Here is a 22,652-nt window from a genome sequence, read left to right as displayed (position 1 = left end):
CAGTGAGGACAGAAAATCACTAACCCAATAAATCATATTAACAAACACCCAGTCCTATTGCACCCGTGTGAAGATGTTACACATTGTGCCAGCCCTGCAAGTCCATCGTACTATGTAGTTATGATGTTATTTCACATTCAGGAGCCTGAAAACCCATGGATAAAAATCTATACCACCTATGGTGCTGGGTGGGGTGGCATTGCCCCAAACAAACCCTGCAAGAAATTTGGGGTCTTCCTGGACTCACAACTCCTGCTTGAGGATCAAGTGATCCTCAAGTGACTCGGGAGTGATCCTCCCGAGTCCTACGGGAGAAGGGCGGCATACAAATCTGACAAATAAATAAATAAATAAATAAATTAATTAATTAATTAATAAATAAATAAATAAATAAATAAATAAATAAATAAATAAATAAATAAATAAATAAATAAATTAGTGGCAATTATGGCTAGAAAGGCCTTTTCACAACTTTGTTTATGTGCCAGCTTCACCCATTCCAGGACAAAGGGTGCCCTGATCACCTCTTGGTTGGACTACTGCAATGCGTTCTATATGGGCCATCCCTTGAAGAGTATCCAGAGACTTCAGCTGGTGCAAAATGCATTAGCAAGAGCAGTTATGTTTCTGGTAGATTTCATTATACTTTTGTTTGCTGAGCTGCATTGGTTGGCCTCATCACTCCTGAGCTTCTGAAGTTCCCTAAACTAAATAACTAAACCAGTTATTCCATCTGAACATTGGCATGATTGCTCACACTTCCTAGGGTACAGCTATCATGTCCCATTGGAACCTTTTCTATCTGAACATACTACGGCACAGGCCAAACTCCATCTTGTGTGCAGGTGTTCATTTTCAGATAGGTCAAAAAGTTTACTACACTTCGACTCTCAAATCCATCTACTCTGTGGATTAACAACAAGAGACACAAACATATTTTTCTCTAACTGAGGTGCAAACAACACCTATTGCTAAGTGGGTAGGACAATTGGTTTTCCTTATAATTATCAGAAGAACAGTAATTCTTCATGTATTCCCTCTGGATTTCAACCCACAAAAATGTTCTGAGGTAAAACTTACTTTAAAAAATATTCTCTGGGTTTTCCCAGCGATGGGGGACCTTGGTTTGTCTTCCAAAGAGCTAACTCCACAGTTTGGTGAGACTCAGCTGGCCTTTTTGTCAAAGCATAAAGACAGGTAAGAAAAAGCATGATTGATTGAGTTGTAGTTGATTGATTGATTGTTCTTGGGAGCTTATCATTGCAATAAAATACAGCACATAGCCTAATTTCAGAATAAGGTCGATAGAAGCAAATAAAGAAATGCAATACAAATGTTTTAATGCAAGGAGACATCAGATAAAATTGCCCTGAGGCCATCCAGCTGACAAAGTGGTCTCGGTTGTGCCACAGTTTCTGGGGAGATTTCAAGTGCCGCCTGCAATTCAGCTTCTGCACAAATCTTGATTTTTGATCTAGGAGGGAAGGTGACAAGAATGACTGGGCTGCCTCTGCTACTCTTCTGGCTCCTGCCTCCAATAACTGCTAAGAGGATGCAAACTGTATGTGTGTTGAAAAACCAGAAGCAGAATGACTGGAAGTATTACGGGCCTGGTGATCTGATTATTGGGGGGAATTTACCCCTGGTAGCTCTCATATTCTCCAAAGGCCCAGATTTTCAAAATGACCCATTCCTCTTTATTGATAAATTCTTGTAAGTTTCACCTGGAGGGGAAATCTTTACATGACCATTTTCTTTTGTTTCAAATTCAGGGCCTCCTTTCAGAAATGATTCTTCTAGGGATCTTCAAATCTTTGTCAAACTCAAGAAAAAGGCTAAAATTCACAGTTTTTCCCCAGAACTCTTCATTGTGATAATTATAAGCCACATAAAAGTGAGGTGGGACACCACCTTAGAGACTGCTGACCTAGTGAAGAAGTTGACTTATAATATTAATTTGGATGTAAAATCATGGTGAAAGTAACCTGAAAGTGAAGTCCTTTTCCAATGTGAGGTACTCCCCAATTCCCTCAGTGTTGGAATCAGCATTTCTCATGAATAATGGACTTATAAGTAAATCTTTGCTCTGACCCACCCACTTGTGGTCATAAATGGTTACCAGACTTGAAGAGGTTGCTCTAAGAGAAACTCAATTACAATCACTAAGGCAAAGTGAAGAAGGGAGGGTGATGGAATTGTATAAAATAGTCCATGATATATAAAGAGAACCTTTCTCCTCCCTCATTAAACCATAGAAGTTTAGTCGAGGAATATTTATTTTAAATACTCAATGAAACCAGGGACTTGCTGTTGCAGACTAAACCAAAAATATACAACGCAAACCCTACCTGCAGACTCTAGTTTCCTTGTAATGTTCCCGAATGGTTTTTTTTTCTCTCACTATAGGCCCATCCCCAAGAACTTCCAGGAGTTCCTGACCTTGATGTTTGCAGTGAAAGAAGTCAACAAGGATCTGGTTCTCCTCCCCAACATCACCCTTGGCTTCCACATCTATGAAAATCACCAGACTGAGAGGAATAGTTCCTTCTTCAGCTTCTCCCTGCTGTCCACACGAGGCCAAATGGTTCCAGGTTATAAATGTGATCGGCAGGACCCTCTGATCTCTGTCATTGGTGGTCACAACCCCAAATCCTCAAGGTTGATGACCTCCATCTTTGGCATCTTCAAGGTCCCACAGGTAAGGGGAATACAATATGGAACAGACAAGAAGAGACACAGAAGACAAAGGTGAAACCAAAGGTGTTGGAAGTGGGTGATACATCATGGTTACATGTGTCAGAACTGTCACCTCGCTTCTGACACAAGTCTGACAATATGACTTGGCTATTTATGTCCCCCGGCCTGGACTGATGGGGTAGTATATTTTAATTTTTTTAAAAAAAACTTTCTTGATTTTGATGTATATTCGTTGTTTTTAACAGTCGCTTGGTCGACTGTCATTGTGACAGGGCGGCATACAAATTTTATAAAATCATCATCATCATCATCATCATCATCATCATCCTTCCTATAGTAGAATTTATTTTTATATTTTATATGTCAAGATACATTTTTATATAACCACAAATAGATATTGATGTAATTCTGAAAGAGAAATTGTTAGGATATGGAATTTAGTAGCTGGAACACTAAAGTCTATAATAAGCCAGAACACACAGTTGTAGTTGACTAGTCAGAGAGTGCTAACTCATGCATAAGGCAATCAGCGCGATGATTGGTTGCTGTAAGTATAAAGAGAGTTTCCCTTCCCCCACACACACACATATTTTTCTTCTGTGCGTTCTATATACTGTTTAATTTACCTCATAATGTTTCTGTGTTCCTGACTATCTTGTCTGGTCATGCATGAGGCAATCTATGCTATGATTGGTTACTTTGGGTGTAAAAGGAGACAGTCCCATTTTTCCCGCCTTTTTTCTCTATGTGTCCTGTATAGTGTTTAATTTACCTCATAATGTTTCTGTGTTCCTGACTATCTTGTCTGCTCATGCATGAGGCAATCTATGCTATGATTGGTTGCTTTGGGTGTAAAAGGAGAGTGTCCCATTTCCCCAACCTTTTTCTTCTATGTATAGTGTTTAATTTACCTCATGATATTCCTGTGTTCCTGACAAGCTTGTGTAAATTTCAATGTTAGATATATTTATATTTATATAAAAGACTACAAGCTTGTGTCAGCGTCTCTGACTTCATCTGGAGATCTGCCTTGCAATTGCTTGACAAAAACCACTTCCTGATTTTCATAAAAGTTTATCATCTCTCTGCATATTTCAGATTCTCTTTATCAGATTGATAGTTTGTTCCTTTGATTTCTGATCTATCAGAACCAGGCAAAATAGTGGCTCTTCCTAAGAAGGGAGAAAGATTAATCTTCTGACTCAAAGTAGATAAAATTGACTGGTGGGGTAATAAACCACACAATGGGGACTCTTGAAGTCACCATTAAACTGTACTTTGTCTCTTACAGAGGATTCTCACTTTCTCTAGCTCGGTGTTGGTTTTGAGTTCCCTCAGGGAGAGAGAAGAGTTTATCCTTCCTTCTTCCGGATTAATCCCAAGGAATTTCCTCAGTATGTGGGTTTAGTCCAGCTGCTCCTGTATTTCCAGTGGAACTGGGTTGGACTTCTGGCCCCTGAAAATGACGATGGAGAACATTTTGTCTCATCTCTGATGCCAATGCTCAAGGAGAAGGAGATCTGTCTGGCTTTCACTGAAATGATGAAATCTGATTTTTATGCCACTTCAGGATCGAAATTACTTCATATTTTCAACACTTGGTCTAAAGGTGAAGTGATTATTCTGTTTGGAGATTCCAGTGCTGTTGCAAATGTACAAGTGGTTGCGTTTGTTTATGAAACACAGAGAAAGGCACCATTTCTGAAAGTTTGGATCTTTACATCCAATTGGAAACTTAATGCATTAAACTCTGAATATGTTTTGCAAGGTATAAAGCCCTTCCATGGGGCTTTGCATTTTACAGACCACACCAGGGATGTCTCAGAATTCAGCCGTTTTCTCATGTCTTTAGACCCTTTGAAGCCACGAGGGGACTTCTTTCTCCCTCGATGGTGGGAATATGTCTTTCACTGCAAGATCCATAAACCTGGCAAGATCCCTCCAAAGACGGAAAAAACATGTACAGGAAAGGAGAATTTGCAGAATCTTCCATCTTACACGTTTGAAGCAAGTATGACAGGAGAAAGTTACAATATTTACAATGCCATTTATGCGGTGGCACATGCATTACATGCAATGCATGGATCCAGGGGGCAACCAGCCATGCTAAGACTTGGAAAGAGGATCTCAAATGTCCAGTCGTGGCAGGTAATTTCTGTAAGTCTTTTTTTAAATCCATTCTACAGATCTCTAGATAGGAGGCTCCCCAAGTGTATTTCTTGAAATAAATATCCTATCACTGCATCAAATCTGAATCAAACCAGATTGAAACAGTACCGTATTTTTTGCGCCCCATTTGTCACAAAAAACAGGCAAAAAATGGGCAGAAAATGGGCCCATTTTTGCAAAAAAACAGGGTGCACAGAGGGTTTGGGGGCCTACAGAGTGCTCCTGGGGTCTGGGGAGGGCGAAAAACTTTTTTTCTTACTTACCTCTTCGAAATCTTGGTGCGTCTTATACACCGGTGCGTCTTATAGTCCGAAAAATACGGTAATTATTTTTAAAGAACAATCAAATGAATTGTCAGGGTTCCAAGTAACACACCCAATGGAATCAAAACTCCAAGGCAGGCATATTCCTCAAAGTATAGATTTATTAGGCATGTCGTATTGGCACTTCTGGGAAAACCCAACTCTAAACACACACACACCTCAGGTTTCCCCCTAGTCAAAAGTCAAATTTTTTCTTTCCCCTACCCATGCAGTCATCACATGGTCCAATCAGGTCACAGTCCAAGGGGTCACCTGATCTCAGATCCCACCTTCTCACACCTGGTGTCAGGCCTGGAAACCATCTTTTCATTGAATCTTCAGGCCTGTCACATTTACTACTGTGGGAAACTGGGAGGGGGGATTGTATGGAGCCAGGATGATATATAGTCATAATAACATTCCTTTCTCAGAAAGTCAAGGACGTCTTGCCCTGCACCTGGAGGAGTGTGACTGAGAGGCATCTCCAGATGGGACGGTGCATTGATTGGACCATGTGATGGACATGTGGGTGTTGGGCAGGGACTTGAACTTTCCTTTGGGTGGGGAATCTTGCAATTCTTTGGGGCAAGTCTCCCCACATGTTCCAAACCTGCGTTACTTTCTGAAAAGACTATCAATTCAGTTCATTTTAACATTGGTTTAGTCTCAGATCCCTAAAAGTGATACTGCCATTCAGTTGGAGGAAGGGGGAGACTTGGATTCAATTTACGAGCATTGCCTGTGTCAACAGATATTTTACAACATATATCCTGGCGCCAAAGAGCCCTGAGATCCTCTTTACCTGGAGGAATTTTTATGATAGCCATGTGGGTTGTTTCACTTTAAAGGATAACAGTGGGAATGCAAGGTTCTTCGGGTTCTCAGGGAAACTGGGAAAGAAAACATCTTCACACTTGTGTATTGGCTAAAATCTGTATTCTGACTTAAAGGGAGTGGTCTCTACCACTTTAATCCTGCTTGTCTTGCCTGAGGGTATTCGGATCATGCTTTAGCTGGATGGCTTTCACTTCTGCTTAATAAAAGAATCCTTTTGAACAACCACAATTCAAGAGCTCGTACTTTCTTAAGTTGGAAAGAGAAGCAATCCTTAAATTTAGTTTCTATGGCTTAGCATACTCTCTGACCCACATCATGCATTTACTTTGCAATGTGATACACTGAACACGTTGTTGTAAGACAAAACCCTCTATGAACTTTAGCAGAGAAGAGATTTTTTGTAGGGGAAGTAGTTAGAAACTTGGTGTTACTCCAGAATGTTACTGTAGAAGGCATGAGGTCTCATTTGTGTCTTTTAACCTATTACTCCAATGTCTGAAGGTCTCATTTCTTTCAGCTTCTACCTTATTTGAGGAAAGTCCAGTTCAACAACAGTGCTGGAGATGAAATCTCCTTCTCAGAAAATGGACTGGGATCTGGTCGTTATAATCTTCTCAATTGGGTTCTCCTCCCCAATTTATCTTTTGTCCCTGTGAAAGTCGGACAGATAGATTCTGAGGCTCCCCGAGGCCAAGATTTCACCATCAACTCTGATGCAATTGTCTGGACAAGAAAGGTGAGCTGGAAGATGAAATAAAGTCAGCAAAAGATTCATTCTTTCCTGTGGATTGAAAACTTCCTCCTTGCTTGAAAACAAGTTACTGAATCAAATCATGGGCAACCATTGGATGAAAAATTGGTTTTGTGTGTAACAGGTTTCAGGTCTGATTTGTATACATATATATTTTGTTTTATTTTGTTCAGGACAAAATTAAAATTCAAAATACAAAACTCAAAAAAAAAACCTTAAAGAAGACAAAAAGGGGGGGAAAAACCACAAAACAATCAAAATATTTTAAAAGGTGCATCAAAAAAAACCCCACATTATACATACATTATCCCTTCTAGCTGAATACTGTTTAATATATTACTACAACATTAGTTTTCACCCCTTGAGAAATAGGCCTCCCAAAATTTCTAAACTACTAAATCTATTTGCAACTTGTTGGCCTGTCTGCTATATGTTATATTAATGACAAAGTAGTTAACAGGAAGAATGATAATAGTGAAACAGAACAAAGTTAAAGTTTCAAAACACTCTGTTAAAAAACTGTCATTGTAATTCACTCGTAGAAAATTTACCATGACGTCTTATCTATCCCAAATCATTCCAAAAGTTATAGATAGTTCATCCTGGGTCAAAGATCCGTGTTTCTTGTTTCTTAATATCATCTCTTGTCATTTGTTGTTTAAATAAATTTAGTAAATATAAATATAGTAAATATTGTAAATTTATAGTAAATGAAGTCTCCAGAATAGATCAAAGTGCAAGCAGAAATAGTTGTCAGTTAACCTGAATAAATCCATCCAGTCTACTCCGTCTTTGTAGATGAAAGGAATTTGGTCTCTCTCCTTTCCAGTCAAAGCTGTGCTGTTGAAGAAATTTACAGACTTAAAGTTTGGAACAACAGATGAAATCCACTTCGCTGGTTTTCCAGCCATCTCTTTGATTTGGAACCGGATCAAAGTCCTTTTGTGTATCTTTATCCAAAGATAAAGCTTCAGATCCTAACATTGTTTGGACAATCATTAGAATTTGATCAAGTTTTTGAAAGAGAAATCCAGCTAGAAGTTGCATATTTCCCCAGCCTCCTGTCTTATGTTTCAAACACTGTTCAGCCATTTTAATCTGTGAAATTTAAATCATGGAATAAAGAACAAAAAAAAAGCATGTTTTCCTCTGTATTTCAGTCCAAAATTATGAGAAAAATACAATAGAAATAAACTCCAGGCATTTTGCAAATTCAAAATAATACAGAATCCAGTGGTGTGAGCCTAATACCTCTTCACACATCCCTGAACATTGTCCTGCTTTCTGTATGGAAGGGATACAGGTTATCCAGAACAACATATATTAAAAGGAAAAAAGAGAAAAAGCAATTAGAGTCCAGCAAGGGGTTGAAATAAATCAGCATTCAACCACTAATCAACTTTTAAAGCAAAAAGCAAAATAAAATAATAAATTCAAAAAGTGAACTCTGTTATTCTATTCTATTCTATTCTATTCTATTCTATTCTATTCTATTCTATTCTATTCTATTCTATTCTATTCTATTCTATTCTATTCTATTCTATTGAAAAGTCCAACTTCCAATCTCCAGCATCGATTAGTGGTTTGAAGTGGAACTGGCCTTAATCCCCCCATAGCTTTTCCCCGATTCCGATAGACTCTAGTTAACCATATGTTTTGAAGGCATTCTGATGAGGGAAAAAGAAATGTACAAATGAATAAATGAAGAACATTCATTGCTTTGGCCATCTACAATATTTCGCTTTTCTCTTTTAGAAGGTGCCCGTTGCCAGGTGTGGCCTGAAGAGGTGCCAGGCAGGAGAGAGGAGAAGAGTTCCAGAGGGAGAGCCAGTTTGCTGCTACCAATGTGCCCCTTGTCCAGAAGGAGCCATCTCTAATCAGACAGGTAGAGCACCTTTTAAACATTGATCTTCCAGGATCAGAAAAATTGTTCAGTAGAAACAAATATCAACCTATTTGTCATTTTTGGCAGATTACATTCTTCAGCATATTCATACTTTTCAGCAGAACCTCTGTATATATAGTTCTAAACTGTCTTGTCCCTCTGGCCACTTTTTAATGCAGAGTAGTTTCGGGGCACAATTCATGGGCTCCCTACTAAACTTTCGCTTAACAACCCACTGGGAAATCCAGTTACAAACCTTTTCACGAAGGAGAGGACTGTGAGTGTCAAATTTCAATTTTCATTATTTTGGGTATGGTCTTTCCGTCAGGAAATTGATAGACCTGTTGGAGAAAGAGAAAATCATTCTAACTATCTCTGCCGGCTGTTCTCTGCAAAGAAAAGTCTCAATAAATAGATGCAAAGTACAAAGCAGAGAAGTTGAGCCAAAGAGCTGAAAACATCCTGATTTCTGGATAACGTATCCTCAAGGTTATCAGATGATTAGCCCTTTTTGATATGCCATGAAATGTAAATTCTTGATTTCAGATTCAGCTTCCTGTGATCCCTGCCCAGAAGACCAATATCCCAAGAAGAACAAGGACCACTGCATTGCTAAGAAGCTCCACTTTCTTTCCTATCAAGACACCATGGGATATGCTTTAGTTTCTCTAGCTCTTTCTCTCTCTATGACCACATTGGGAGTCCTGGCAATTTTCCTTAAACATCGTGACACACCAATTGTCAAGGCCAACAACAGAAATCTCACCTACCTCCTCCTGGTCTCCCTTCTGCTCTGCTTCCTCTGCTCCTTCCTTTTCATTGGTCAACCGAGGAAGCTCACCTGTCTCTTCCGACAAACTGCCTTTGCCATTCTCTTTTCCCTGGCAGTTTCCTCTGTCTTGGCAAAAACTGTCATGGTGGTTCTGGCTTTCATGGCCACCAAGCCAGGAAACAGGACAAGGAAATTCTTAGGAAAATCACTGACCAATTGCATTGTTGTATCCTGTCCTCTTGTCCAAGCGGTTCTTTGTGCTACTTGGCTGATAACTTCTCCCCCATTTCCTAACTTGGATTTCCACTCCTTGATAGGAGAGGCCATCTTGGAATGTAATGAAGGCTCAGCTTCCATGTTTTACACTGTCCTGGCCTACCTGGGTTTTCTGGCCCTCGTGAGTTTTATCATGGCCTTTTTGGCTAGGAAATTGCCTGACAGCTTCAATGAAGCCAAGTTTATTACTTTCAGCATGCTGGTCTTTTGCAGTGTTTGGATCTCCTTCCTCCCCACCTACCTGAGCACCAAAGGGAAGTCCATGGTGGCCGTGGAGATCTTCTCCATCTTGGCCTCTGGGGCTGCTCTCTTGGCCTGTATCTTTTCCCCCAAATGCTACATTATCCTATTCAGGCCGGATCTGAATCAGAGAAAAAATATAATGGGACACTAGAATCTCTGATTTATATGTAAAGTAGTAACTTTTATTTTGCCTTCGGGACCTTTTTTAATTTGATGTGGTTTCTTAACAATGATGAAATAAGAGAGTGGTTTGTCCTTCAAATAATTGGAAATCATGGAAATATTTGGTGGCGCAGTGGTTAGAATGCAGGATTGCAGGCTAATTCTGCTGATTGCCACGGGTTCAATCCTTACTGGCTCAAGGCTGACTCACCCTTCCATCCTTCCGAGTCAGTAAAAGGAGGAGCAGATTGTTGGAGGCAATAGGCTGACTCTGTAAACCACTTAGAGAGGGCTGTAAAAGCACTGTGAAGTGGTATATAAATCTAAGTGCTATTAAGTGCTAAGTGCTATTGCTATTTTATAATCATCCCTGTCCAAAGAGACATCATTTTTAGTTCCTGTTTGAAATTCCTTCTATTTCCATTTCAGATTTGGCACAATACAATTTAGAGTATTAAAACATTCCTCCTTAGGTCTCAGTATCATGATGTGATATGCTTAACTAATTAGAATAACACATTAAATCTTGACTTTTTATGTGCACTGAGAGCATATGCACCAAACACAAGTTCCTTCTGTATCCAATCACACTTGGCCAATAAAGAATTCTATTCTATTCTATTCTATTCTATTCTATTCTATTCTATTCTATTCTATTCTATTCTATTCTATTCTATTCTATTCTATTCTATTCCTATCCTATCCTATCCTATCCTATCCTATCCTATCCAACCTTTTGGACAAACAAGTATAGGAGCTGATAAAACCAGGTCTGCTTCTGGAAGGGAATTATGACACTGAGTCTCACTTACTTTGGCCATGTCATGCATGGAAATTCCCTGGAGAAAGCAATGATGTTTGGAAGAGTTAATGGTAAAATGCCATGGTGGACACTATTAAAGGTGACACCAGCTGGAGCATAAAACAACTCAAAAAGGAGGGCAGGATCACAAGATCTGGAGAGACCTGGCCCATAGAATCACCAAGAGTCATATCCAACTCAGTGAATATGGATCCATATTATATATTGATTAGACCACACCTGAATAATGCATCCATCCTCAGAGAGAATCCAATACATAAGTGACAGGGTGTAAGATGCAGGCAGGGACAGCATACACTGAATGACACCACCAAGTAGTTGGAACGGGAACATATGCACAGTGTATGGGCTAAACCTCCTAAGGCCTAGATGTGATATTCCACCCACAGTTGTGGAGAATAATAAGGCTAAGATCCTTTGGGACATCCAGATCACGGCAGACAGGCAGTTCCTGGCCAATGAACCAGACATAGAAGTCATAGAGAAGGAGACAGTGGTGATGATAGATGCAGTGTCAAATGGCAGCAAGATCAGGAAAGAGGAGGATGGGACACTGGTCCAGAGTCTAAAGGAGGAACAGGAGATGGTGTGGAAAGTCAAGGCCAAAGTGGTCCTAGTGATAGGGGTATTTTGGACTGTGACACTTAAACTAGTAGAGGGGCTCCAAGAGATCCCAGGAACAACAGCAGAGCTCTGGGTCCAGAAGAATAAAGTGCTAGGAACAGCTAAGTTACTGGATCTATCCTTGTCTTACTTGACTCAGTGGTGATTGTGGAGGAGAGACCCCACCCTGGACTCTCTTCATGTGAGGTGCCATAGGGGTCAGTGCTGTCCCCTCTCTCATTCAAGATCTACACGAGACCCCAGAATAAGCTCAACCATCTCCATGTGGTGAGGTATCCTCAATATGCTGATGACATCCAATTGAACATCGGTGCTTCTGCTAAATTAAGCAGCGCTGTGCATGTCCTGTCCTGCTGTCTGAAGGCTATCAGTGTCTGCATGGGGGAAAACAGGCTTCTTAGGAATCTCAGCAAGACTGAATGACTTTGAGTTTGGGGGGATCTCTATTTCTAGGACTGATGATGCTCGTCCATCATGTTTGAAGAGGACCTTGACATCTAACAGGTTGTGAACTGTTCATGATGTCTCCACAGATGGCTGGTAAGGCCTGTACAGGCACAAAATGTTCTGCCACATGTCACGCAGACAGGTGTAGGCACCATATTCCTAGGACTCAATCAATCAATCAATCAATCAATCAAATCTTTATTGTCAGCACACAACATATGTACAATGAGATTGGTTGAGCTCCCTCAGTGCACACCCCACCCCATCACAATACAAATCACAGTGAGGACAGAAAATCACTAACCCAATAAATCATATTAACAAACACCCAGTCCTATTGCACCCGTGTGAAGATGTTACACGTTGCGCCAGCCCTGCAAGTCCATCGTACTACGTAGTTATGGTGTTGCATTCAGGAGCCTGAAAAACCACGGATAAAAAACTACACCATCTATGGTGCTGGGAGGAGTTGCATTGCCCCAAACAAACCCTGCAAGAAATTTGGGGTCCTCCTGGACTCACAACTCCTGCTTGAGGATCAAGTAGCAGTTATGGTTAGAAGGGCCTTTGTTTATGTGCCAGTTTCACCCATTTCAGGACAAAGGATGCCCTGGTCACCTCTTGGTTGGACTATTGCAATGCATTCCATATGGGCCATCCCTTGAAGAGTGTCCAGAAACTTCAGCTGGTGCAAAATGCATTAGCAAGAGCAGTTATGTTTCTGGTAGATCTCATTATACTTTTGTTTGCTGAGCTGCATTGGTTGTCCTCATCACTCCTGAGCTTCTGAAGTTCCCTCAGATCTGCTCATGCTAGCAGCCTTGGGGTCTTCAATAATTCTAATTCCTTTTAACAAACGTTGTATAAAGATTTTAAGCAATGATTGTCTTCTTTATTTACAGTTTTTAATTTAATTTAATTTAATTAATGCAATTTATATGCCGCCCCTCTCTGAAGACAGGTCGGCTCACAATACATTTTTAAAAATCATTATAAAAAAAACATTTAAAGATTAAAAACATTAAAAACTCATCCACACCATTCATGGCCAGATCTCGCCAGATCACAAGAGTGAGGTCAACGGCCCCAGGCCTGCCGGAAGAGCCAGGTCTTCACCGCTTTTCGGAAGGCCAATAGGGTGGGGATGGTCCAGATCGCAGGAGGTAACTGGTTCCAGAGAGCTGGGGCAGCCACAGAGAAGGCCCTCCCCCCTGGGCCTGCCAGCCGGCATTGTTCAGCTGACGGGACCCAACTCTGTGGGATCTTACCGGTCGCTGGGAGCTATGCGGTAGAAGGCGGTCTCGAAGATAACCTGGCCCTAAGCCATGCAGGGCTTTAAAGGTAATAACCAACACCTTGAATTGTGACCGGAGACCAATAGGGAGCCAGTGCAGCTAGCGGAGAATTGGTGTAATGTGGGTGTACCTAGGTGCACCCACGACAGCTCGCGCGACTGCATTCTGGACCAACTGTAGTCTCCGAACACTTTTCAAGGGTAGCCCCATGTAGAGCGTGTTGCAATAATCTAACCATGAGGTGACTGGACTGTTGTATGCTGCTCAGGATTGCTTTGCATGAGATGGGTGGCCATATACACTTGATCAACCAATCCATTCCATCCCTTGACTCATGGATATAACTAAACCAGTTATTCCATCTGAACATTGGCATGATTGCTCACACTTCCTAGGGTACAGCTGACTGCTACCATGCCCCATTGGAACCCTTTCTATCTGAACATACTATGGCACAGGCCAAACTCCATCTTGTGTGCAGGTGTTCACTTTCAGGTAGGTCAAAAAGTTTACTACATCTTTGACTCTCGAGTCCATCTACTCTGTGGATTAACAGCAAGAGACACAAACATATTTTTCCCTATCTGAGGTGCAAACAACACCTATTGCTAAGTGGGTAGGACAATTGGTTTTCCTTATAATTATCAGAAGAATAGTAATTCTTCATGTATTCCCTCTGGATTTCAACCCACAAAAATGTTCTGAGGTAAAACTTACTTTAAAAAATATTCTCTGGGTTTTCCCAGCGATGGGGGACCTTGGTTTGTCTTCCAAAGAGCTAACTCCACAGTTTGGTGAGACTCAGCTGGCCTTTTTGTCAAAGCATAAAGACAGGTAAGAAAAAGCATGATTGATTGAGTTGTAGTTGATTGATTGATTGTTCTTGGGAGCTTATCATTGCAATAAAACACAGCACTTAGCCTAATTTCAGAATAAGATTGATAGAAGCAAATGAAGAAATGCAATACAAATGTTTTAATGCAAGGAGACATCAGATAAAATTGCCCTGAGGCCATCCAGCTGACAAAGCGGTCTCGGTTGTGCCACAGTTTCTGGGGAGATTTCAAATGCCGCCTGCAATTCAGCTTCTGCACAGATCTTGATTTTTGATCTAGGAGGGAAGGTGACAAAAATGACTGGGCTGCCTCTGCTACTCTTCTGGCTCCTGCCTCCAATAACTGCTAAGAGGATGCAAACTGTATGTGTGTTGAAAAACCAGAAGCAGAATGACTGGAAGTATTACGGGCCTGGTGATCTGATTATTGGGGGGAATTTACCCCTGGTAGCTCTCATATTCTCCAAAGGCCCAGATTTTCAAAATGACCCATTCCTCTTTATTGATAAATTCTTGTAAGTTTCACCTGGAGGGGAAATCTTTAGATGACCATTTTCTTTTGTTTCAAATTCAGGGCCTCCTTTCAGAAATGATTCTTCTAGGGATCTTCAAATCTTTGTCAAACTCAAGAAAAAGACTAAAATTCACAGTTTTTCCCCAGAAGTCTTCATCGTGATAATTATAAGCCACATAAAAGTGAGGTGGGACACCACCTTAGAGACTGCTGGCCTAGTGAAGAAGTTGACTTATAATATTAATTTGGATGTAAAATTATGGTGAAAGAAACCTGAAAGCGAAGTCCTTTTTCAATGTGAGGTACTCCCCAATTCCCTCAGTGTTGGAATCAGCATTTCTCATGAATAATGAACTTATAAGTTAATCTGTGCTGTGACCCACACACTGGAGTCTTGTGGTCATAAATGGTTACCAGACTTGAAGAGGGTGCTCCAAGAGAAACTCAATTACAATCACTAAGGCAAAGTGAAGAAGGGAGGGTGATGGAATTATATAAAATAGACAAGGAATATTTATTTAAAAAACTCAATGAAACCATGGACTTGCTGTTGCAGACTAAACCAAAAATATACAACCCAAACCCTACCTGCAGACTCTAGTTTCCTTGTAATGTTCCCCAATGTTTTTTTTCTCACTATAGGCCCATCCCCAAGAACTTCCAGGAGTTCCTGACCTTGATGTTTGCAGTGAAAGAAGTCAACAAGGATCTGGTTCTCCTCCCCAACATCACCCTTGGCTTCCACATCTATGAAAATCACCAGACTGAGAGGAATAGTTCCTTCTTCAGCTTCTCCCTGCTGTCCACACGAGGCCAAATGGTTCCAGGTTATAAATGTGATCGGCAGGACCCTCTGATCTCTGTCATTGGCGGTCACAACCCCAAATCCTCAAGGTTGATGACCTCCATCTTCGGCATCTTCAAGGTCCCACAGGTAAGGGGAATACAATATGGAACAGACAAGAAGAGACACAGAAGACAAAGGTGTTGGAAGTGGGTGATACATCATGGTTACATGTGTCAGAACTGTCACCTCACTTCTGACACAAGTCTGACAATATGACTTGGCTATTTATGTCCCCCGGCCTGGACTGATGGGGTAGTATATTTTAATTTTAAAAAAAAACTTTCTTGATTTTGATGTATATTCGTTGTTTTTAACAGTCGCTTGGTCGAATGTCGTTGTGACAGGGCGGCATACAAATTTTATAAAATCATCATCATCATCATCATCATCATCATCCTTCCTATAGTAGAATTTATTTTTATATTTTATATGTCAAGATACATTTTTATATAACCACAAATAGATATTGATGTAATTCTGAAAGAGAAATTGTTAGGATATGGAATTTAGTAGCTGGAACACTAAAGTCTACAATAAGCCAGAACACACAGTTGTAGTTGACTAGTCAGAGAGTGCTAACTCATGCATGAGGCAATCAGCGCGATGATTGGTTGCTGTAAGTATAAAGAGAGTTTCCCTTCCCCCCCACACACACATATTTTTCTTCTGTGTGTTCTATATACTCTTTAATTTACCTCATAATGTTCCTGTGTTCCTGACTATCTTGTCTGCTCATGCATGAGGCAATCTATGCTATGATTGGTTGCTTTGGGTGTAAAAGGAGACTGTCCCATTTTTCCCGCCTTTTTTCTCTATGTGTCCTGTATAGTGTTTAATTTACCTCATAATGTTCCGGTGTTCCTGACTATCTTGTCTGCTCATGCATGAGGCAATCTACTCTATGATTGGTTGCTTTGGGTGTAAAAGGAGAGTGTCCCATTTCCCCAACCTTTTTCTTCTATGTATAGTGTTTAATTTACCTCATGATATTCCTGTGTTCCTGACAAGCTTGTGTAAATTTCAATGTTAGATATATTTATATTTATATAAAAGACTACAAGCTTGTGTCAGCGTCTCTGACTTCATCTGGAGATCTGCCTTGCAATTGCTTGACAAAAACCACTTCCTGATTTTCATAAAAGTTTATCATCTCTCTGCACATTTCAGATTCTCTTTATCAGATTGATAGTTTGTTCCTTTGATTTCTGATCTATCAGAACCAGGCAAAATAGTGGCTCTTCCTAAGAAGGGAGAAAGATTAATCTTCTGACTCAAAGTAGATAAAATTGACTGGTGGGGTAATAAACCACACAATGGGGACTCTTGAAGTCACCATTAAACTGTACTTTGTCTCTTACAGAGGATTCTCACTTTCTCTAGCTCGGTGTTGGTTTTGAGTTCCCTCAGGGAGAGAGAAGAGTTTATCCTTCCTTCTTCCGGATTAATCCCAAGGAATTTCCTCAGTATGTGGGTTTAGTCCAGCTGCTCCTGTATTTCCAGTGGAACTGGGTTGGACTTCTGGCCCCTGAAAATGACGATGGAGAACATTTTGTCTCATCTCTGATGCCAATGCTCAAGGAGAAGGAGATCTGTCTGGCCTTCACTGAAATGATGAAATCTGATTTTTATGCCACTTCAGGATCGAAATTACTTCATATTTTCAACACTTGGTCTAAAGGTGAAGTGATTATTCTGTTTGGAGACTCCAGTGCTGTTGCAAATGTACAAGTGGTTGCATTTGTTTATGAAACACAGAGAAAGGCACCATTTCTGAAAGTTTGGATCTTTACATCCAATTGGAAACTTAATGCATTAAACTCTGAATATGTATTGCAAGGTATAAAGCCCTTCCATGGGGCTTTGCATTTTACAGACCACACCAGGGAGGTCTCAGAATTCAGCCGTTTTCTCATGTCTTTAGACCCTTTGAAGCCACGAGGGGACTTCTTTCTCCCTCGATGGTGGGAATATGTCTTTCACTGCAAGATCCATAAACCTGGCAAGATCCCTCCAAAGACGGAAAAAACATGTACAGGAAAGGAGAATTTGCAGAATCTTCCATCTTACACGTTTGAAGCAAGTATGACAGGAGAAAGTTACAATATCTACAATGCCATTTATGCGGTGGCACACGCATTACATGCAATGCATGGATCCAGGGGGCAACCAGCCATGCTAAGACTTGGAAAGAGGATCTCAAATGTCCAGTCGTGGCAGGTAATTTCTGTAAGTCTTTTTTTAAATCCATTCTACAGATCTCTAGATAGGAGGCTCCCCAAGTGTATTTCTTGAAATAAATATCCTATCACTGCATCAAATCTGAATCAAACCAGATTGAAACAGTACCGTATTTTTCGCGCCCCGTTTTTCACAAAAACAGGCAAAAAATGGGCAGAAAATGGGCCCATTTTTGCAAAAAACAGGGTGCACACAGGTTTTGGGAGCCCTACAAAGTGCTCCTGGGTTCTGGGGAGGGCAAAAAACTTTTTTTCTTACTTACCTCTTCGAAATCTTGGTGCGTCTTATACACCGGTGCGTCTGCATTCTGACTTAACGGGAGGGGTCTCTATTGCTTTAATCCTGCTTGTCTTGCCTGAGAGTATTCAGATCGTGCTTTAGCTGGATGGCTTTCACTTCTGCTTAATAAAAGAATCCTTTTGAACAATGACGATTCAAGAGTTCATACTTTCTTAAGTTGGAAGGAGAGACAATCCTTACATTTAGTTTCTATGGCTTAGCATACTCTCTGACCCACATCATGCATTTACTTTGCAATGTGATACACTGAACACGTTGTTGTAAGACAAAAACCTCTATGAACTTTAGCAGAGAAGAGATTTTTTGTAGGGGAAGTAGTTAGAAACTTGGTGTTACTCCAGAATGTTACTGTAGAAGGCATGATGTCTCATTTGTGTCTTTTAACCTATTACTCCAGTTTCTGAAGATCTCATTTCTTTCAGCTTCTACCCTATTTGAGGAATGTCCAGTTCAACAACAGTGCTGGAGATGAAATCTCCTTCTCAGAAAATGGACTGGGATCTGGTCGTTATAATCTTCTCAATTGGGTTCTCTTCCCCAATTTATCTTTTCTCTCTGTGAAAGTTGGACAGATAGATTCTGGGGCTCCCCGAGGCCAAGATTTCACCATCAACTCTGATGCAATTGTCTGGACAAGAAAGGTGAGCTGGAAGATGAAATAAAGTCAGCAAAAGATTCATTCTTTTCTGTGGATTGAAAACTTCCTCCTTGCTTGAAAACAAGTTACTGAATCAAATCATGGGCAACCATTGGATGAAAAATCAGTTTTGTGTGTAACAGGTTTCAGGTCTGATTTGTATACATATATATTTTGTTTTATTTTGTTCAGGACAAAATTAAAATTCAAAATAAAAAACTCAAAAAAGAAAACTTCAAGAAGACAAAATGGGGGGGAAAGCCACAAAACAATCAAAGTATTTTAAAAGAGCCTTGGTAGTACAGTGGTCTAAGGCACCCTGTTATTAAGCTGGTTATTAAGACCAGATGCCTGCAATTACTGCAGGTTCGAATCTCTCCAAGGCTCAAGGTTGACTCAGCCTTCCATCCTTTCTAAGGTAGGTAAATTGAGGACTCGGTTTGTGGGGGCAATAAGCTGACTTTGTATAAATATACAAAAGGATGAAGGCTATTGCTTAGCGCATTGTAAGCCGCCCTGAGTCTCCGGAGAAGGGCGGCATATAAATTAAAGCAAGAAAAAAAAAAGGTGCATCAAAAAACCTTTATATATATATTATCCCTTCTAGCTGAATACTGATGAGGGAAAAAGAAATGTACAAATGAAGAAATGAAGAATATTCATTGCTGAAGCTATCTCAAGCATTTCTCTTTTCTCTTTCAGAAGGTGCCCTTTGCCAGGTGTGGCCTGAAGAGGTGCCAGGCAGGAGAGAGGAGGAGAGTTCCAGAGGGCAAGCCAGTTTGCTGCTACCAATGTGCCCCTTGTCCAGAAGGGGCAATCTCTAATCAGACAGGTAGAGCACCTTTTAAACATTGATCTTCCAGGATCCGAAAAATTGTTCAGTAGAAACAAATATCAACCTATTTGTCATTTTTGGCAGATTACATTCTTCAGCATATTCATACTTTTCAGCAGAACCTCTGTATATATAGTTCTAAACTGTCTTGTCCCTCTGGCGACTTTTTAATGCAGAGTAGTTTCGGGGCACAATTCATCGCTCCCTACTAAACTTTCGCTTAACAACCCACTGGAAAATCCAGTTACAAACCTTTTCACGAAGGAGAGGACTGTGAGTGTCAAATTTCAATTTTCATTATTTCGGGTATGGTCTTTCCATCAGGAAATTGATAGACCTGTTGGAGAAAGAGAAAATCATTCTAACTATCTCTGCCGGCTGTTCTCTGCAAAGAAAAGTCTCAATAAATAGATGCAAAGTACAAAGCAGAGAAGTTGAGCCAAAGAAAGCGTCTTTATTTCTGGATAATGTATTCTCAAGGTTATCAGATAATTAGCCCTTTTTGACATGCCATGAAATGATTTCAGATGCAGCTTCCTGTGATCCCTGCCCAGAAGACCAATATCCCAACATGGACAAGGACCACTGCATTGCCAAGAAGATCCACTTCCTTGCCTATCAAGAGCCTCTGGGATATGCTTTAACTTCACTCCAACTTTCTCTCTCTATGATCACATTGGGAGTTCTGGCAATTTTCCTTAAACATCATGATACACCGATTGTCAAGGCCAACAACCGAGATCTCACCTACATCCTCCTGGTCTCCCTCCTGCTCTGCTTCCTCTGCTCCTTCCTTTTCATTGGTCAACCCGGGAAGCTCACCTGTCTCTTCCGACAAACTGCCTTTGCCATTCTCTTCTCCCTTGCGGTTTCTTCTGTGTTGGCAAAAACTGTCATGGTGGTTCTTGCCTTCATGGCTACCAAACCAGGGAACAAGACAAGGAAACTCTTAGGAAAACCACTGACCAATTCTATTGTGTTAGCCTGTCCCCTGATCCAAGCACTTCTTTGTGCCTCCTGGTTAGTAACCTCTCCCCCATATCCCAACTTGGATTTCCACTCCTTGATAGGAGAGACCATCTTGGAATGTAATGAAGGCTCAGCTTTAATGTTTTATGCTGTCCTTGCCTATCTGGGTTTCTTAGCCCTCATCAGTTTCACAGTGGCCTTTCTGGCCAGGAAATTGCCTGACAGCTTCAATGAAGCCAAGTTTATTACTTTCAGCATGCTGGTCTTTTGCAGTGTTTGGATCTCATTCCTCCCCACCTACCTGAGCACCAAAGGGAAGTCCATGGTGGCCGTGGAGATCTTCTCCATCTTGGCCTCTGGGGCTGGTCTCTTGGCTTGTATCTTTTTCCCCAAATGCTACATTATCCTATTCAGGCCGGATCTGAATCAGAGAAAAAATATAATGGGGCACTAGAATCTCTGATTTATATGTAAAGTAGTAACTTTTATTTTGCCTTTGGGCCCTGTTTTTAATTGTATGGAAAACATAGTGAGGCACAAGAATCTTTGATTTATGTGGGAATTGGAAACTTTTGTTTTATTTGGAGAAATTTTGTATTTGTATTTGAATTTTAAATAAATGGTAATTTAATGATTTGCCTGATCAGAAAGTATCAGTCAATCATCAACAATCACCCGTTGCAGAGAATGGACTTTGGGGAGAGATTTATAAACACTATAAAAATGATTTATGATAGACAATCCACTAAGATAAAAAGACCAGAACTATCGCCAAAACTGAACACTTTAACAACAGAATAATCAGAGAAGCCATTGAGATAGAAAAACGCCCACACAGCATGAACAAACGAGACGATACCTCCCGCCTACCAGCCATTTGGAAACCCGCCCTTACTGACAAACGAGTCCCTAACATGACGAATGACACCAGACCCACACTCACGAGAGCCACACAGGATGTCACCACCACACATCCATGCAGAAAGCAGACTCAAACCCACACTGATAATGAGCCACGACCAAGGACCAGAAGCCAGACCACAGCTGCATCATTAGCCACTTTAAACCCCTCCAATCCATACATGAAGCAGACTGACACCCACCATGAAGAGCTCGCACGGCCACAAACACGAAGCCAAACAACAACAACGCAGCTCACCAGCTCAAATCCCCCTGCAACTCAGACTAAGCTGAGCACAACCAAGCCCCCACCCAAACAGAACACAGCCAAGCCCCTAACTAATCAGAACACACCTCCACCCAATCAGAACACAGCCAAGTTCCCACCCAATTAGCTCACACCCCCACTAGCAGTTAAAAGGAAGAGACAGCTGCGATCTCACATTGCTCCTGGAAGCACGAAGCCGAGAACACCAGCCTGAAGATGACGAATGAGACTTCGTCGAAACGTCGCCAAGACACTTCCAATTTTATGTAGGAGAAGACCCGAATACCAAATATATTTTACTGATAAAGAAATAAAGGGAGACTGGTCTATTTCAAGCTTCTTAACTCTCATGTTAACATGCAGGCAGCCCAGGTTCGAATCCAAGTAAGGGTAAGGCTGGCTGATGAGAGCTAAGAAGCTTGAAATAGATCTATACCAGTCTCCCTTTATTTCTTTATCAGTAAAATATATTTGGTATAAAAATGGTTTGTTGTGGATGCAACTGCTTGAGGGCTCCTGGGTTGAAGCTGATGTTACACAATGATAGAAAAATTATTATACATTTGTTTTTGATTTTTCTTTTTGATGCTCTAATAAAATTTTAAAATAAAAAATGAAATGAAATTAAAAAAATCTCGCGCCATCCTGCCGCAAGTAGCAGCATTGGTGTGACAAGCCTCACAAAGACCCATTTCTGGCAGAGTTTGGAGGAGAGAAACAAGCCAGGGTCTTTGCATGCAGCCAAAAGTTTGCAAAAAGCAGGAAGGTGAAATGCCAAGCTTGACCCGTAACAACACCTCGCATATTAACCCCACTTTCTCAGCCTACTACCCAAGCGACCGTCCCCTCCTCCTGAAGCTTTAGGAGTACCTCGCAAGTGAATTCACCCACCATTTTGCCATGAACCACCCTGCCTCTGACTGAGGGTAAAGCTAAAGCAAGAAGAAGCTGCATCCATGCTCAATGAGTGCCAGCAATGCCTTTTGTGGAAGTTTTTGGCTTCTCTGGGATGCTGAGCTGCTGCAA

The 22,652-nt window shown here is 40.9% G+C and overlaps 2 protein-coding genes across 2 annotated transcripts; both read left to right on the top strand.

The window, feature by feature from the left end:
• Nucleotides 1–1,111: 1,111 nt before the first annotated feature.
• Nucleotides 1,112–21,094, top strand: LOC117656388 (vomeronasal type-2 receptor 26-like). Its single transcript, XM_087883527.1, has 8 exons — nucleotides 1,112–1,197; nucleotides 2,407–2,476; nucleotides 2,528–2,698; nucleotides 4,129–4,306; nucleotides 4,550–4,708; nucleotides 6,665–6,741; nucleotides 8,512–8,641; nucleotides 20,017–21,094. The coding sequence occupies exons 1-8, from the start codon at nucleotides 1,112–1,114 to the stop codon at nucleotides 20,910–20,912; spliced, it is 1,767 nt and encodes a 588-aa protein (XP_087739653.1). The 3' UTR covers nucleotides 20,913–21,094.
• LOC148116242 (vomeronasal type-2 receptor 26-like) lies at nucleotides 9,163–10,083 on the top strand. The gene has a single exon (XM_087890896.1). It carries the CDS (start codon nucleotides 9,163–9,165, stop codon nucleotides 10,081–10,083), a length of 921 nt encoding a protein of 306 aa, XP_087747022.1.
• Nucleotides 21,095–22,652: the final 1,558 nt, after the last annotated feature.

The sequence above is a fragment of the Pantherophis guttatus genome, chromosome 1, assembly GCF_059756535.1.
Source record: "Pantherophis guttatus breed Tessera chromosome 1, ASM5975653v1, whole genome shotgun sequence".
Classification (NCBI taxonomy): domain Eukaryota; kingdom Metazoa; phylum Chordata; class Lepidosauria; order Squamata; family Colubridae; genus Pantherophis; species Pantherophis guttatus.
This window is presented reverse-complemented; position numbering and strand designations above follow the sequence as displayed.

Coding starts and splice junctions, on each gene's coding strand:
- LOC117656388 (XM_087883527.1), top strand. CDS start 1,112: ATGGGGGACCTTGGTTTGTCTTCCAAAGAGCTAACTCCACAGTTTGGT. Junction 2,477..2,527: donor AAGAAGTCAACAAGGATCTG/GTTCTCCTCCCC, acceptor GAAAATCACCAG/ACTGAGAGGAATAGTTCCTT. Junction 4,709..6,664: donor ATCTTACACGTTTGAAGCAA/GTATGACAGGAG, acceptor TCCCTGTGAAAG/TCGGACAGATAGATTCTGAG.
- LOC148116242 (XM_087890896.1), top strand. CDS start 9,163: ATGAAATGTAAATTCTTGATTTCAGATTCAGCTTCCTGTGATCCCTGC.